At 47.3% G+C, this 16638-nt stretch overlaps 1 protein-coding gene across 1 annotated transcript in view; it reads right to left on the bottom strand.

The window, feature by feature from the left end:
* The window catches only part of LOC309369816 (cytochrome P450 2J5-like), a 201041-nt gene extending 185240 nt beyond the window's left edge, over positions 1-15801 (bottom strand). Inside the window, exon 1 of the mRNA XM_081911155.1 lies at positions 15517-15801. Coding sequence (XP_081767281.1) covers positions 15517-15687 — 171 coding nt within the window. The 5' untranslated portion in view covers positions 15688-15801. The remainder of the gene's footprint in view (positions 1-15516) is intronic.
* Between the last annotated feature and the right edge of the window lie 837 nt (positions 15802-16638).

Below are 16638 nucleotides of genomic sequence, written 5' to 3'. Positions count from 1 at the left end.
GGGCGCTGTCAAGTGGGCGAAGTTCCTGATGAACTTCCGGTAGAAGTTGCTGAACCCTAGGAACCTCTGCACGTCCTTCCGGGTTTTGGGGGGCTTCCATTCCAGCACCGCCTGCTCCTTGCTGGGGTCCATAGCTAGGCCCTTGTCTGACAACTTGTACCCCAGAAACCCGACTTCTCTGGCATGAAATTGGCATTTTTCCAGCTTGACCCACAACTGGTGCCTCTGCAGTCTCTTTAGCACTTCTCTGACGTCTCTGACATGTTGCTTCTCATTGTCCGAATAGATTAAGACGTCGTCCAAAAAGGCTACGCAGTTCTTGTACAGCAGGGACCCCAACACGTGGTACATGAAAGCTTGAAAACAGGCGGAGCTCGACTGTAATCCAAATGGCATAACTAAGTACTCAAAGGCCCCCAGGGGGGTGAACATGGTGGTTTCTCATTGGTCCCCCTCCCTCATTCTAATCAGATTGTACGCTCCCCTGAGGTCCAGCTTGGTAAAAAATTTCCCCTGCCTCACCCATGTTAAAATGTCGTCAATCCTGGGCATTGGGAAGGTCACGGGTTCTAATACAAGGTTCAAGGCCCTGAAATCTACGACTAATCTAGGCTGATTAGTATCCTTTTTGTCCACAAAGAACACCGGACTGCCCCCCACCGCCTTTGATTCTCTTATGAAACCTCTTTTCAGGTTCTTGTCAATAAATTCCCGCAACTCCTGCATTTCCCAGTCAGACATGGCATACAGTTTACCCACCGGCAGCTGAGCCCCTGGGAGTAAGTTGATTTGGCAGTCAAAGGGCCTATGGGGGGGTAGTCTATCCGCCTCCTTCTCGCTGAAGACCTCCTGCAGGTCAGCATATTGTGGTGGCACCTCCCCTTTTGGCTCCACAGCCATCCCAGCCACCCTGGCCACGGTCATCCTTGGATTTCCCCTCCTAGACAGTGTTCCAAGCAGTGAGCTGACCCAAAGGTGACCGTCTGCTGATGCCATGCCACTACTGGATCATGTAGTGCCAGCCAGCTCATCCCTAATATGGTGGTCCTGCCAGTGTGGCTATGTGAAAGGCAATGGTCTCCGTGTGCCTGGAAACCCTCATTCTCATTGGTGGGGTCTGGTGCGTCACTTCCCCTCCCAGAAATTCTCTGCCATCAATGGTGGTCACTTGCAAGGGGAAATCTAGGGGCAGCAGGTGGAGTTGGTGCTCCAGAGCGAAGTCCTTGCTGAAGAAATTGCAGGAGCTGCCTGAATCCAGCAGCCCCTTCACCTTGACTGGGTGCCCATTCGGGAGTTCTAGCACCACTTCTATGGCTATAGCTGCCTTGGGGGGGTCTGGCTGGGGCACTTCTATTGGTTGCTGGCCTGGCTGCTGTGCCCACTGACTGGCAGCCAAGCGTTGGCGTTTCCCTGCGCCTGCCCCTTTCCCCCCTCCTCCTCACAGCCAGCGGCTCCCACCATCCCTTGCCATGCCTTTCTTTGAGGGCAGACCCTGGCAAAATGTCCTGGCCACTAGCAGAGGAAACACTTCTTGGTGGTTTTCCACTCCTTTCCCTCCTTCTTGCGACCTTCACTGGATTTTGAAACCTCGCGCACGCCATCTATTTCCATTGGCTCAGCCGGCTGGGAAGGCTGCCTCAGCATTTCAGGAATGCAGTAGTCATGGCAACGTTCCCCTCTCCCTTCACGCTTCTCCTGAGCCTGCGCTTCCTGTCATACTCCAATCGCAAGCACACCCTTGGTCAGCTGATCCATCGACTGCGGGCGGGGCACGCGGGAAAGCTCGTCCTTCACCGTTGGGGACAACCCCTCCTCAAACAACATTCGAATGGGCTGAGAGTCCAGGTCCCACCCGAGCTGGTGGATCAGCATCGCAAAACGCGACCAGTAGTCTCTAACTGATTGGCTCCCCTGCTTGCACCCCATCAATTCCCGGCGAGTCACATTTTGCTCCACTTGACTGGAATACATTGCATCCATCGTGCCAAAAAATTTCCTAAGGTCCTTCAAGGCAGCATTTTGTGTCACCATTAGGGTCCTGATCCATTCCTGGGCCCCATCCTGTAGATGCCTGACAATATAGGCTACCCTTTCCCCATCATCAGCAAAGTTATTATGCTGCAGTTCCAAAGCGCACTCTATTTCCGTTCAAAACGCGTTATAGTCCTGGGGCTTCCCCCCAAACTTGTGTACCAGTCCTGGTACCTTCCTTGAGACGGGGTGGGTCTGACCTGGGCATCCTGAGTCCGCCTTTCGTCTAGCCGTGCCGTCAGCAGAGGCACATGCTGTTTTAAATCTCCACCAGATTTTGCACTCCAGCTGCTGGCTCCATGGCGCCTGCTCCTCCGGTTTGGCTCATGGTGCTGCCTGCCTGTCGCTGTGCACAAGCAATGTCAGGGACTGACGGATTGCTGTAATGGTTATATGGGCTTGCTCGTGCGTAAGTTGCCGCCACTCCTGGCTAGGTAGCCTGGTTAAACCTTTCCTGGCTGGACAGCCCTTCACTTCGTGGCTGTTCAGTCGCTAGCAGAATCCGTCAGTGGGCGTTTCTTGAACTTCTTCCAGCAAAGAAGTTCTTTGACTCCAAGTCTACGCCTACTTTCCCTGTGTGGACGTCTTCTGCGCAGGGTGGGTGTGGGTAGCGGAGGACCTGTGCTCTCCCCGCTGGTCTCCAGCAAAGGGTCCTGGAGCCCTCTCTCCGATTCCCCCATCCACTCCCCTTTATCCCTGATGTTACGCTGATTTCCTTCCCCAGCTGATGAGTCCCCTCTCTCCCTGCTTGGCCCTTCTCCGGCATCGCTTGGGAGCCCTGCCTCCACTTCTGGCTCCGGTGTCAGTTCCCTGACAGCCTTATTCTGGAGGCATGTTAAAAGTCCTCCAAGCCCTTTGCAAAGAGGAAAGCAAAGAGGAGGTTAATAAAAATCAAGGAAAATCGTCTTCCTTTTGGTTTTGTAGTATCTTAAATCCATGCTTCAGTGAGCAATAAGGTACTATAATACGTCATTTATTTCCAGAGACGTTGCCCTGTTAATCTTGCAGCATCAACAAAGAGCCTTGGGATACTTTAAAAATACAACACATTCCTACATTTGTTCTGAAAACGGTCCATTAACAGCTGGGTGTAAGCATTACTTCTAAGAACTACTGAATACAAAGGGAGGTGCACAGCAGACGTGGAAGTGGACAGTACCAGTGCAACCTCCAACCATCTGGTGTAGGAGTCCATCACTATGAAGAATGCTTTTTCACTGGAAGGGGCCAACGAAGTCCACGTGCAGGCCTGACCATAGTGCTTGGGGGGGGACTCCCAGGACTGGGCTGGGGCCCTTGAGGAATCCAGGTGTGATTCTTGGCAGGTCTGGCAGTGTTTGACCCAGGCCTGTATCTCTCCATCGATCCCCGGCCACCACACATAATTCCTGGCCTGGGCTTTCATTCTCACTACCCCTGGGTGTGTATTGTGTAGGGCTGTGAGGAACCTTTTGCAGAGGGGCTGGGGAATGACAAACCTGCTTCCCCATAACAGGCACCCCTTGTGGGCTGATAGTTCATGTTTGCAGGTTGTGTAGCCAGTGAATTCTGGCCTGGGGCTGCTGCTGGGCCATCCCCTCCACACACAGTCCAGGACCCAGGAGATGACCCTATCTTTCATTGAATGGTCCACAACTTCTTGTGCCTGAATGGGGCGGTCAGGAAGCAGCTCCAGGCTTATAACCTCTTGCGCGGGCGTGGGTCAGGGCCTGTTTCTGGTAGTGGTAGGCTGCTGAGGGTGTCTGTGTGACCAATCCCTTCCCAGGGTGGTGGATCAGGGCATACTGGTATCTGGTGAGGAAAACTGACCACCTGAGGATGCGGGGAGACAGCACTTGGGGGGTCTGCTTCTTGGGGGCAAACAAGCCAAGCAATGGCTTGTGAAGAAGAGAAGAAGAGTTTGGATTTGATATCCCATCTTTCACTCCCCTTAAGGAGTTTTAAAGCGGCCAACATTCTCCTTTCCCTTCCTCCCCCACAAAGCCATTTCCCCCCTGGGAGGAGAGGGGGTTGCGGGCAAAACCCTCCTCCCACACACCTTGCCCCCGTGTGAAATTTCTGTAGAAATGCTTCCCTTCTTCCTTCCACACGATGGGACTTGAGGAATCCTAACTACTAGGGTGAGGACGTTAATCCCTACATTGAAAAGAAAAACCTGGAACCAGCAAGGGCGGGTAAGACTGAGACAAAGCGCCGCCGCCTGTGCTGGGAGTTCAATAGGGGTGTATGCTCTCGTCCCTCCTGTAAGTATCTGCATGAATGTGAGCGGTGCTGGGGGAACCATCCTGCCTCTGCGTGCTTCAAGAATAAACAGCAGCCCTTTCGAGAGGGCAGGGGGTACTTCCACAACAACACCAGGGGTGCCCCCGGTTCTGCCCACTAGGGACCTGGTAACCATCAGTAACTTGCATCTTGGGATGGCCTCCTCTCCTATCCGTCTTCAGCCGCTCAAAGTTATGCTTGATCAATACCCCGATCGTACAGCAGCTCAGTACCTTTGGGAGGGGTTCTCTATGGGTTTCAGGATCCCCGTGGCTTTCCCGCCTAACACCGGGGATCCACAAAATCAAAAATCGGTTAGGGAAAGGCCTGAGATAGCTAGAAAAAAGATAGAAAAAGAGATCAGGGCAGGTAGAGTAGCAGGCCCCTTTCCCAACCCTCCCTTTGAAGGACTTCAGCTATCTCCCCTGGGCATCGTCCCAAAGACGACCCCGGGTGAATTCCACATGATCCACAACCTCTCTTATCCTAGAGGAGGCTCAGTCAATGATGTGATTCCCCAGGAGCTTGGTACGGTGAAATACGCCTCCTTTGACCAGGCGGTTAAGATGATCCGCAGATTTGGGCAAGGTGGCACTTCTTGCCAAATGCGATATTGAGTCGGCGTTCCGCCTTCTACCCGTCCATCAAGATGACTTTCGCTGGTTGGGCTTTAGATTTGAGGGGGCGTATTTCATCGACAAAGCAATGCCTATGGGCTGCTCCGTGGCTTGCTCAGCCTTCGAGTTTTTCAGTACGTTTCTCGATTGGGCCTTACGTTTCAGGACAGGGTCTTCGGGTGTGTCGTATTACCTGGATGATTTTATTTTGGTGGCAGATTACAGACAACGGTGTTCCGCCCTTTTGAAGGCTTTCACAGCCCTGGCCGGGGAACTGGGGGTCCCTCTGGCCGATGAGAAAATGGAGGGTCCTGCCACGTCCATTGTCTATCTGGGCATTCAGTTAGACACTGTGGCCCAAACATCTAGGTTACCCAGGGAAAAATTGGTCGCCCTTAAGGCTTTGATCCAACAGCTAATGCTGCTAAGGAAGGTTACCCTAAGGCAAATTTAATCTAGGCCACCTAAATTTTGCTTGTAGGGTAGTGGCGCCAGGTCGCCCCTTTTGCGACCGCCTGGCCAGATTGTCGGCAGGTCTCAGGGCACCACAGCATAGGGTGCGCCTCTCCTAGGAAGTTAAGGCGGATCTGGGAGTTTGGCTACAATTCCTTGACAAGTACAATGGTATATATCCTTATGGCAAGATTCCATGGCACTCAACGCGGACTTCCAAGTCCAGTCAGATGCGGCAGGTTCCTTGGGTTTTGGAGTTTATTTCAGGGGCCAGTGGTGTGCCCAAAGGTGGCTCGCAAACTGGCAGGGCCAGCCCATTACTCGTGACCTTACATTCTTGGAATTTTTCCCTATTGTAGTGGCAGTACACCTTTGGGCAGAGCAGTTCTACAATCATAGGGTTTGTTTCAACACAGATAACCAGGCGGTAGTAGCGGTTCTCTCCAGACAGTCCGCACGTTCCATCAGGGTGGGAAACTTGTTACGGTCCTTCGTCCTCCTGTGTCTTGAGCAGAATATATATTTTTCAGCCAAATTCGTACCTGGCATTAATAATGACATCGCGGATGCTCTGTCTCGCTTTCAGATGGAGCGCTTCCGCTCATTAGCGCCGGATGCAGAATAATCATTGATGCCTTTCCCAGAGCACCTTTGGAGTCTTGGGAGGAAGAAGTGATGAAGGGAATATTCGGTGCAGTCGTCCCTTCCACAATGAGATCATACAAGAAAGCGTGGGCTGACTTCCTAAAGTTCCGCAATAGAACGCACAGCTCGAGGCAGAACTCTGTTCCTTCAACGAGGGAGGTCCTTCACTACTTGGCCCATCTGAAGGAGCTAGGCAGGGCACCAAAGACTCTCAATATGCAGTCCGCTGGGATCTCATATTTTTGTAAAACCTTTTTTGCCACTGACCCGTGCGCCGAATTTATAGTGCATAAGACCTTAGAGGGATGGCGCTGGATCCAGCCCCCCAGCTCGGACAAGAGGAGGCCCATAACTTATGATATTCTGACCCAGATACACAAAAAATTACGTGCAATATGCTGGTCGAAATATGAAGCTCGCCTATTCTCCGCCACTTATTCCATAGCCTTCTTTGGTGCCCTGCGCATAGGGGAGATAGTTTGTGAGGGAGGGGTTACCCACTGCCAGAGGGGCATCCTCTTAAGTGATCTGACCCTATCAGGGAACTACCTAATCGTTCAAGTACGGAGCTCCAAGATGGACCAACAGGGTAAGGGGCCCTCATACGGTTACCAGCCGCACATGGTAGTGGTCCCTGCCCAGTGAGGGATACAAGGCGTTTCCCATACTTAAGACCCAATAGCCCTGGCCCCCTTTTGATCCACGTGGATGGATCGCTGTTGGCTAGACACCAGTTTACACGGGTGATGCGCATGGCTTTGGCAGCATGCGGTCTGCCCACGGCCAAATTTGTGGCTCACTCCTTTCGGAACGGGGCCGCTACCACTGCTGTCCACCTCGGGCTCTCTGCGGAGAGGATAAAGGACCTGGGGCGGTGGAAATCTAATGCTTACAGGGCTTACGTAAGAAAGGATCTATGACTAGCTTTTGTACCCCTGACCTTGGTTTTTTCTGTCTATTTGTACAGGAAGGTGCACATTTGGTTGGTGGGCCACAGCATTGTGCATTGGGCCAAGAATTGTGCCATGACTACCGAGTTGGGGCAAAACTTGAACTTACTTGCTAATGTCGAGCTGGCATGGATAGCGTGAAGAGGGATGCGCTGGAGCAAATTCAAGCCAGCTGTGATGGCGAGAGCCGCCTTTGAGGGCCCCCCGAATGCCTTGGTTATCCAGTTGGGGGGAAATGACCTTGCATACCGCAAAGCTATTGACTTGAGATGGAACATCTTTGATGATCTGGCTGATCTGATGGCAGTTTATCCAAACATTACTATACTGTGGTCCTCGTTGCTTGAGAGGAGGACATGGAGAGATTGTGTGAGCCCAGTTGGAATGAATAAAGCAAGAAAGGTCTTGGAGCGGGCTGTGGAGCATAGAGTGGCGGCTCTGGGTGGGTGCATCATTGGCCACCCAAGCATCCAGCATTATTGGAAATTTTATTTACAACCTGGCATAACCCCCCACCCCCCCACACACAGAAATCCACCCTCAATAAGCGTGAACATAACATACAATGAGGATAACATACAACAATACAAACAACCAAATAAAAGACTTCCTTTATCCTGTATCTTGCCTCCTTATTTACTTCTTATAAACTGTTTCCTTTATGAATTAAGATTTTTCTAATTATAACGTAAATATCCACAAAGTCTCCTGCAGACGTTAATCGAAACAAGTCCAGGTATGTATTTTAGGGCACTGTTTTGTGAAGTATTCTCTGCATTTTCCCCATGCTGGACACTATACTTCTGTTGTTGCAGCCTAGAATAACATTAGGTTTTTTTCTGCTGTATCACACTATTGACTCATGTTAAGTTTGTGGTTTACTAAGACCCCCACATCCTTTTCACATGCGTCTCCCATCTTATATTTGTTCATCTGGTTAGTCCTGCCTAGGTGCAGAACCATACATTTGTCCCTATTGAAATTCATGTTGCCAATTTCAACCATGTTCTCTGTTAAAGTCATTTGAATCCTAATTTTGTCTTCTGCATCATTAGCTAAATTTGAATAATAATAATAATAATAATAATAATAATAATAAATTTTATTTATACCTCGCCCTTCCTGGTTCAGAAAACTGGACTCAGGGCAGCTAACAACAAATTTAAAACACTTAATTGATGCAACAAAAAAACAGCATAAAATACAGTATAAAACGTGAATAACAATAAATTCAGAATTCAAAAATCAATTTAGGGGGGAAATCAATAAACATTAGATGATCACCAGGGCTAGCTGGCTGAATTAGTCCTATTTGGGCCAGCGAGGAGACCAGGGGAGAATTAGCTGTGGGATCCCAGAGCGGGTAATCTTCATAAAAAAAGGGGAGGGTGAGGGAAGGAAGGGGAATAAAAGATCAGGCTAAGTTCAAATTGAAAGCCAAGTGGAATAGCTCTGTCTTACAGGCCCTGCAGAAGGAAGTTAAATCCTGCAGGGCCCTGGTTAAGAGTTTGGGTGTAATCTTCGATACCTCCCTCTCCATGGAGGCGCAGATTGCAGCTATAACAAAGGCGGCATTTTTTTCATCTCCGCCAAGCTAAGCAGTTGGCTCCTTACCTCTCTCGCCCTGACCTAGCCACTGTGATCCACGCGACGGTCACCTCCAGACTGGATTATTGTAACTCGCTCTACGTGGGGCTGCCCTTGAGACTGACCCAGAAACTCCAGCGGGTGCAGAATGCCGCAGCGAGACTCCTTACGGGGTCTTCGCTTAGAGATCACATTCATCCGGTGCTATACAAGCTGCACTGGCTCCCGGTGGAGTATAGGATCAGGTTTAAGGTGCTGGTTTTAACCTTCAAAGCCCTATACGGCCTAGGGCCCTCGTACCTACGGGACCGCCTCTCCTGGTATGCCCCGCAGAGGAACTTATGGTCTTCAAATAAAAACACCTTGAAGGTCCCAAGCCACAGAGAGGTTAGGCTGGCCTCAACTAGAGCCAGGGCTTTTTCAGCTGCGGCTCCAACCTGGTGGAACGCTCTGTCACAAGAGACAAGGGCCCTGCAGGACTTGACATCTTTCCGCAGGGCCTGCAAGACAGAGCTGTTCCACCTGGCCTTTGGTCAGGGCGGAGCCTGACTCCCTCCTTTGGCAATCTTTACAAGACTTTAGTTTATGGTTGCCATTAATTTTGATTTTAATTCATTTTTATAATGTCTTATAATGTTGTACTGTTTTAGTGTTGTTAGCCGCCCTGAGCCCGGCTTCGGCTGGGGAGGGCGGGATATAAATAAAATGTATTATTATTATTATGGTCTCATGGGACAGAGCATTCCACCAGGTTGGAGTCATTACTGAGAAGGCCCTGGCGGAGGATAATCTGACTTCCTTAGGGCCCGGGACCTCTAAACTATGATTATTAATGGACCTTAAGGTCCTCTGCGGGGCATACCAGGAGAGGCGGTCCCATAAATACGAAGGCCCTTAGCCATTTAGCTAAATTAGCTAAATCATCAAATTATCCTTGTATCAGCTACACCCTAAGTTACAGTGGGAAAGAATCAAGACAGGTGCTGTTTGAGGGTAACTTCATCTGGACTACACAAAGTAAGTGGGAACTCAGACACAAACACACATTGTAGTGCAGACAGGCCCCAAGTGCCTGGAGTTGACAGTGGATGCTTACTTTCTCCATCTGAAGTAGATAGAAATCAATGAAATCCTGTGGCTCATCCTTTTGTTGCTCTTTGTGCCTTTCTAACTCCTCCTTTGCAAATGAAAGTACCAAGTCTGTGGAGGCAAATAACTTCCTATGAGGCCCTGGGAAATGTTTCATGAGCCATGGGAAGACTTCATACAGCTGCAGAGGAGGAGAAAGCAAAAGCCACAAGTCACTACCACAAATTGGTTTGGTAACAAGGTCTATCAACAAACTCATTTGGACTGGCACTTCAGCATCATGGCCTGGATTATTATTGAGGCTGTGGCTAAATGTCTGTGGGTGCTCTCTGACCCAGAGTTACTCCCGGATGGCAGGTGGCAGAGTGCTTTTACATCACTTCAGGTGGCAGTGAATTGGGCATACTAAATAGGACCGCATTAGAAGACAGGTTGGGATATTTAACCAGTACAAAAATGCAGCTGCCAGCAGTCAGTTCATATGCCATTCGTTTTACACCATTCTTACTGTTACGTATTTTTAAGCCCTTCATGACCGGGGTCCCTAAAGCTGCATTCTCCTTTCAGAACCACAACTTCAGTCTCTGAGCCCTGCTCTGGGTCCCATCACCATTAGAAATATAGCAGCTGGCAGAATTCTTGGAGAATTTTCCATAGTGGCAACAAAAACATGAAATACCCTTTCTAGGTAGTTCCTCCAAACTTTTCTGTTTAAGTGAATAAACTTGGGTCTGAAGAGGATCTGTTGATGGATAGATGCTGCTGTGTTCTGAACTTAACTAACCTGTCTGTTCTGGTTCTGCTACATATTATTTTAATAAGTTTTTAATAGGTGTTGCAGTTATGATTATATTGCTTCTGCTTGGCTGCAGAAGTTGTTGGAAGGAGGCATACAAGACGGGCCATCCAACCCGGATTTAAATCCACATATCCCTGCAATGAATCGAGTACTCTGGGGGCTCATGCATACGTCTGCTTGTGCCCTGCTTTCTAGACACGGATCCAAACGGTTTTTCACTTTCCTGCCACTTTCCCCAGGAAAACCCACTGTTTATCACTGAATTGGAACATCGACTCACAGAAGAAGCAACTGACATTTGTTCCAATTCAGTGGCGAACAGCAGGTTTTCCAGGGGGAGAAACCTGCAGGACAAATGGAAGTGTAGATGAGCCCTAAGATTTAGGAGTACTGCCAAAATGTTCTGTGAATGCTTATTTGAGTTAGGGCCTCTGGGGATCAAAAGTCTACTCACCAATTGAAGTACGTTATTTGAATCTTTCAAGATGCAATCAATGGCATCAATCAATTTTTGGAATTTTTCGGTATCCAAAAGCCGAAACACATATCAAGCTGGAAACTGCATTAGTGATGGGGAGTGAAAAATCACGTGGCTGCCCTGCAAATGAAATCATTTACATTTAAATCTCGGAAAGCTGCTAAGATCAATTGCTATTTTAAAAATATTTGAATAAAAGTGAAAATGTATGAAATTCCATTCCAAAATGTGCAGAGATTGTGCATAAAGATCTCTGCAAACTGGGATATGTATTAGCACCATTACTTACCATATTTACGTGAATGTAATGTGACCTTTTTTTGGCCAAATTACATTGTGAAAATTAGGGAGCACATTAGATTTGATGGTGCATTTGCATTCACCAGCAAATACTTTGTTGGTTTCAAGGTTTTGAAAACTGAGGTGTTCATTAGATTGGAGGGTGATTTGATTCATGTAAATACGGTAATATCACATACTTCATAGATTGGAGGGTGATTTGATTCATGTAAATACGGTAATATCACATACCTTTTGCATGTGCAAAGACCTCCACAAGACGATGGGCTTCCTCTTGTATTTGGAACTCCATGCCTTTCTTCCCCAGACCCAGCTTCCGCATAGTAATGACACTGAACCGTCTCTGCTGCTTCCAGGTGTGACCATTTGAAAAGACCAAACCTAAAACAGGAAGGAAACAATGAGAAAACATTACTCACAAAAATGCCATATTTTTAAAATTGTCAGTCAACCAAGATGAGACCAAATTTATTGCAGATAATGCCTGTGCATTTCAGAGATGCCATTCTTTCACAACCTAAGAACTGCAAGACTGGCACAGAATCTGTCTAGTAAAGTGATACTCACCAGCACTGTACTCTTCAGAAAATGCCAGATATCCTTTTAATGGTGCATTCATGATTATTTGTGTTCATAATGTTATTGAAGTGGTCACATGGATATGATGGGCATATTCAGATTTCAACTTTATAATCTTCTCTGGAGATAGGGCCAGCAAAACCCATCATCTCCTCTCTCTGATTTCTCACCACGTATTATTCTCTGCATGTTATAAAATTATATATATCCTTACATTATCTATCTATCATGTTATCAACTAATAAATTTGTGTATGTTTATTCAAAAGCTGCCAAGGAGTCCGATTCATTTTGTTGTCTTTTTAGATAAATTGTAAAAAGCTCCCATTCTTCCTTAAAGTCACAGTTGTCCTTGTCCCGCAGTTTGTATGTCAATTTAGCCAAAAATTGATGGGTAGCTCATCAATTTTTCTTGCCACTGTTCTTTCATTGGGATTTCCTCATTCTTCCACCAGAGAGTATATTTCAAGGCAGCCCAAGTGTTGCAAGAAGTGGTTGTGGGAATCTTTAAACCCCTGAAATTTCACTGCCTTTATCTTTTCTTGTTGCATAATTCTTCTGTGTTTTTGGAGACATGCATTTAAGTGGGCTGGGTCAGACAAGGAGCAACTAGAAGCAGGGCATGTGGCAACTGAGAACACCCACTGATAACATCACCACACATGCCCTTCTTACCTCTCAGCTCATGTGTAAGTTCCTTTTGCAGCCACATTTTCGCCTGGCACTTAAATACAATGGTACCTCAGGTTACATATGCTTCAGGTTACAGACTCCAATATCCCAGAAATATTACCTTGGGTTAAGAACTTTGCTTCAGGAGGAGAACAGAATGTTAGAGGGGGTTTTTTTCCTTCTGGTGGCAGATGACAGAGACTATGACACCATGAGACTGGTGTAAAACCAAATCAAATAAAGGTTTTATTACAAAACAGCTCACAGCAAAGCTTGTGGGTGTTTTCCCTGCGGGCAGAGTTCAAACTGCAGCTTTTCTCCTTTTGTAGTCATGGCCAGCTGTACCCAACCAGCCCAGAGCTCACAGAAACTGTTCTTAAAGGTACAAACATCCTTACTGTTTCTTTACAGAATGATTCCCAACACAGAAACCGTGCAGTGGCGGCACAGCAGCAGCAGCAGCAGGCCCCATTAGCTGAAGTGGTGCTTCAGGTTAAGAACAGACCTCCAGAATGAATTAAGTACTTAACCAGAGGTACCACTGTATGTGTAATGAAGGAATCAAGAGAGCACCCCTGGGGATTACATTCCACAAACAGGGGGGTGCCTTCTGGACCTCTCATGGAGGGAGCACATGAAGAATGGCTTCAGGGGTTCAAGTTGGTTCATATGGGAGAGGCGGTCCTTGAGGTATTGTGGTCCTGAGCTGTTTAACGCTTTATAGGTCAAAATCAGCACTTTGAATTGGGCCCATAAATTAATTGGCTGCCAGTGCAATCGGACCAGGATTGGTGTTATCTGCTCAAACTGCCTTAGACCAGTGAGCAACCTGGCCAGCTGAAGTTTCCAAACCATCTTCAGAGGCAGCCCAACATTAATGCATTGCCATTATCTAACCTAGAGGTTACCAGATCTGAAAGGAGTACTGCTGAGCCACCAGCCAAAGCTGACGAAAGACACTCCATGCCATCAAGGCCACCTGAGCCTCACAGGACAGCAATGGACCCAGAAGTACCTGCAAACTGCATGTCCACTCCTTCAGAGGGAATGTAATTCTATCAAGAGCAGGCAACCTCCCATCCATCTGATCTAGGGAGCCATCCACTTACAGAGCCTCAGCCTTATTGGATTGACCTCTCATCCATTACCAAGACAAGACACCAGTCCAGCACATCCACTGCCACAGCTTCAGATGTAAAGGAGCTGTGCATCATCAGCATATTGCTGACAATGTATTCCAAAACTCCAGATGAACCCACTCAGTGGTGTCATGTAGATATTAAATAAAGCAGGGGATAAAATAAAACCCTAAAGGAACCCCCACATTAACGTCTCCATAGGCTCAAACAGCACTCTCCAAGCATAGGCCTCTGGAAGTGACCATTGAAGTAGGACTGGGACTATCATAAATCAGTGCAACCCATCCCTAATTCGGACAGCCACTCCCAAAGGATACCATGGTCAATGGTATCAATAGCTGTTGAGAGGTTAAGCAGAATTAATATGGAAACATTACCCGTCTCTCTCCTGACAGAGGCTATCATACTGGATAACTAAAGCTGTTTCTGTGCCAAAACTGGATCTGAAACAACACTGATTGAAATGATCTAGAAAATTGGTGCGTGTTTTTTTTTCAGGAGAGCCTAGATCTGATCCACAACCATCTGCTCAAGAATCTTGCCCAATTATTTAAAAAGAAGAAGAAGAACCTTGCCCAAGAAAGGGAGATTAGCAGCTGTCTGGTAATTAGATTTTCTGAATCCAGGGAGGGTTTGTTATAGCCAGTGGCAGAGCTTCATGCTCTGGCACCAGGGAGCGGAGAGCAGGCGGGAGTGGGGCTGGTGCACGTCCTGGGGGCATGGTGCCCAGTGCAGGCAGGGGGGCAGCCAGGATGGCACCCCACTGGGATCGCACTGCTGGGGGCAGTGCGCTCCCCCCGCACTCCTCTTCCTCCGCCAGTGCTTATAGCCCTTATAATTCTTTATATATTACTTAATATGGATCATTTTGTTTTATGGGAGACATTTTGCCCCAAATACATATACAGTATAGAATATCACATTGTATAGACAAATATAAAGACATTCCATATGTAAAAAAAGAACAAAACTCATTATATATATATATATATATATATATGAAATTGCAGCCAAGATAAAGTATACATAAAGTTTTTCTTTTCTTTTCTTTTCTTTTCTTTTCTTTTCTTTTCTTTTCTTTTCTTTTCTTTTCTTTTCTTTTCTATGTATCCCTGAATAATGTATATGTGTTTGTCCCACAAGATTATTGGAGACATTAAAGACAGGGCTAATCATACAGCCAATCAATTTGGTATTATATGTAAAAATGATTACTGGTGATGTAAACAAGCCAGATAAGATTTGTTATGATGAGAAAATTGAGACACTTAATTGAACTTATTATGTGTACATTTAAAGTTGCTATAGTATGCAGAGTAGGGACAAAGGTGGCACTGTAGTCTAAACCACCGAGACTCTTGCTGATGGAAGGTCAGCAGTTCGAATCCACATGATGGGGTGATCTCCCATTGCTTTGCCCCAGCTCCTGCCAACCTTGCAGTTTGAAAGCATACCAGCACAAGTAGGTACCACTGTGGCAGGAAGGTAAACGGCATTTCTGTGCGTTCTGGCTTCCATCATGGTGTCCCACTGTGCCAGAAGCGGTTTAGTCATGCTGGCCACATGACCAAGAAAACTGTCTGTGAACAAATGCTGGCTCCCTCGGCCTGAAAGCGGAGATGAGTGCCACACCCCATAGTTGAATTCAACTGGACTTAACTGTCCAGGGGTCCTTTACCTTTTACCTTTACCTTTAGTATGCAGAATATTTGTAGAACAAACTGCAGTTTTGATGATCAGAGGAACAAATATTTAACTAACAATTTCCATTAAGCCAACTGTCAAATTTCACTGAATGTCACACTTCCATTTTCCAGGAGGTTTTACCAACGCAATACTTTACTCCTCAATCGCTCTAAAAGTAAAATAATCTGCAGTTCTATTAAACCAGCTTCTTACTCAACTAGTGGATGTACCTTCAGGAAAACGTCTTGTGAAAGTATTCTCCCAATCTGCCACAGGCCTCCAATGACAGGAAGTGGGAAAGGTCCAGGAGGGTAGTGTCTGTGTCTCCAAAGCTGTCTCAGGAAGTGCAGAACCAGAAAAGACATCAGCACAAAAGCCAAAATTTCCAAGATCCCAGCCATTCTCCTGTTGTTATCTTTTCTCTGCCAATTTATTTTGTTAGTACAGCTGCATGCACTGGAACGTAGTTTTCCCAATAGAATGTTGCTTCCCTTCTTTGTTCATTCACCAACAGCCTTTTATATAGTCCACACTGAAGATAGGAGTGGCAAGATTTGTTGCACCAAACAGAATTTAATTAGTTCTCGGGATATATTTCACTTTGTACGGATTGCAATAATACTCGTCGTCCTTAAGAATGTTAAATATACTGTTTCAATCCAGCAGCTGAAAGAACTGGGGAAAGCATGCTAGAAAGCAAAAACCCCAGCATCAATGGAAACACAAGCAGTGTCTGCCTTTTACAGGTTGTTGCAGGTATAGTAACAAAACAAAAAAAAAGCAGAGACATCACCTTGCCAACAAAGGTCCGTATAGTTAAAGCCATGGTTTTCCCAGTAGTGATGTATGGAAGTGAGAGCTGGACCATAAAGAAGGCTGATCGCCAAAGAATTGATGCTTTTGAATTCTGGTCCTGGAGGAGACTCTTGAGAATCCCATGGACTGCAAGAAGATCAAACGCTTCCATTCTTAAGGAAATCAGCCCTGAGTGCTCACTGGAAGGACAGATTGTGAAGCTGAGACTCCAGTACCTTGGCCACCTCATGAGAAGAGAAGGCTCCCTGGAAAAGACCCTGATGTTGGGACAGGGGGTGGCGTATGGCACTTGAGGAGTGCTGTGCATGCGCCACTGGTTGGTTTGCCAGTGGCGCCTCTCGAGCACTGTATGGACGGTAGAAGAGGATGCAGGCATGAGTGGAGGATCTTCTGCATGCAGCGGCGGCGGCGCAATGGCGGTGGCTTGTGCCACCGCGCCCAAAAGCGATGGGGCGAGCCGCCCGCGGGGTGCCTTTTTATCACCCCTCCACAGAGATGGCACCCGGGGCAGACCACCCCCTTGCCCCCTTCCTCTG

Source organism: Podarcis melisellensis (genome assembly GCF_964234715.1).
Source record: "Podarcis melisellensis genome assembly, chromosome: 5".
Lineage (NCBI taxonomy): Eukaryota > Metazoa > Chordata > Lepidosauria > Squamata > Lacertidae > Podarcis > Podarcis melisellensis.
Note: the sequence above shows the minus strand (reverse complement) of the source record. Positions and strands in the feature narration are given on the sequence as shown.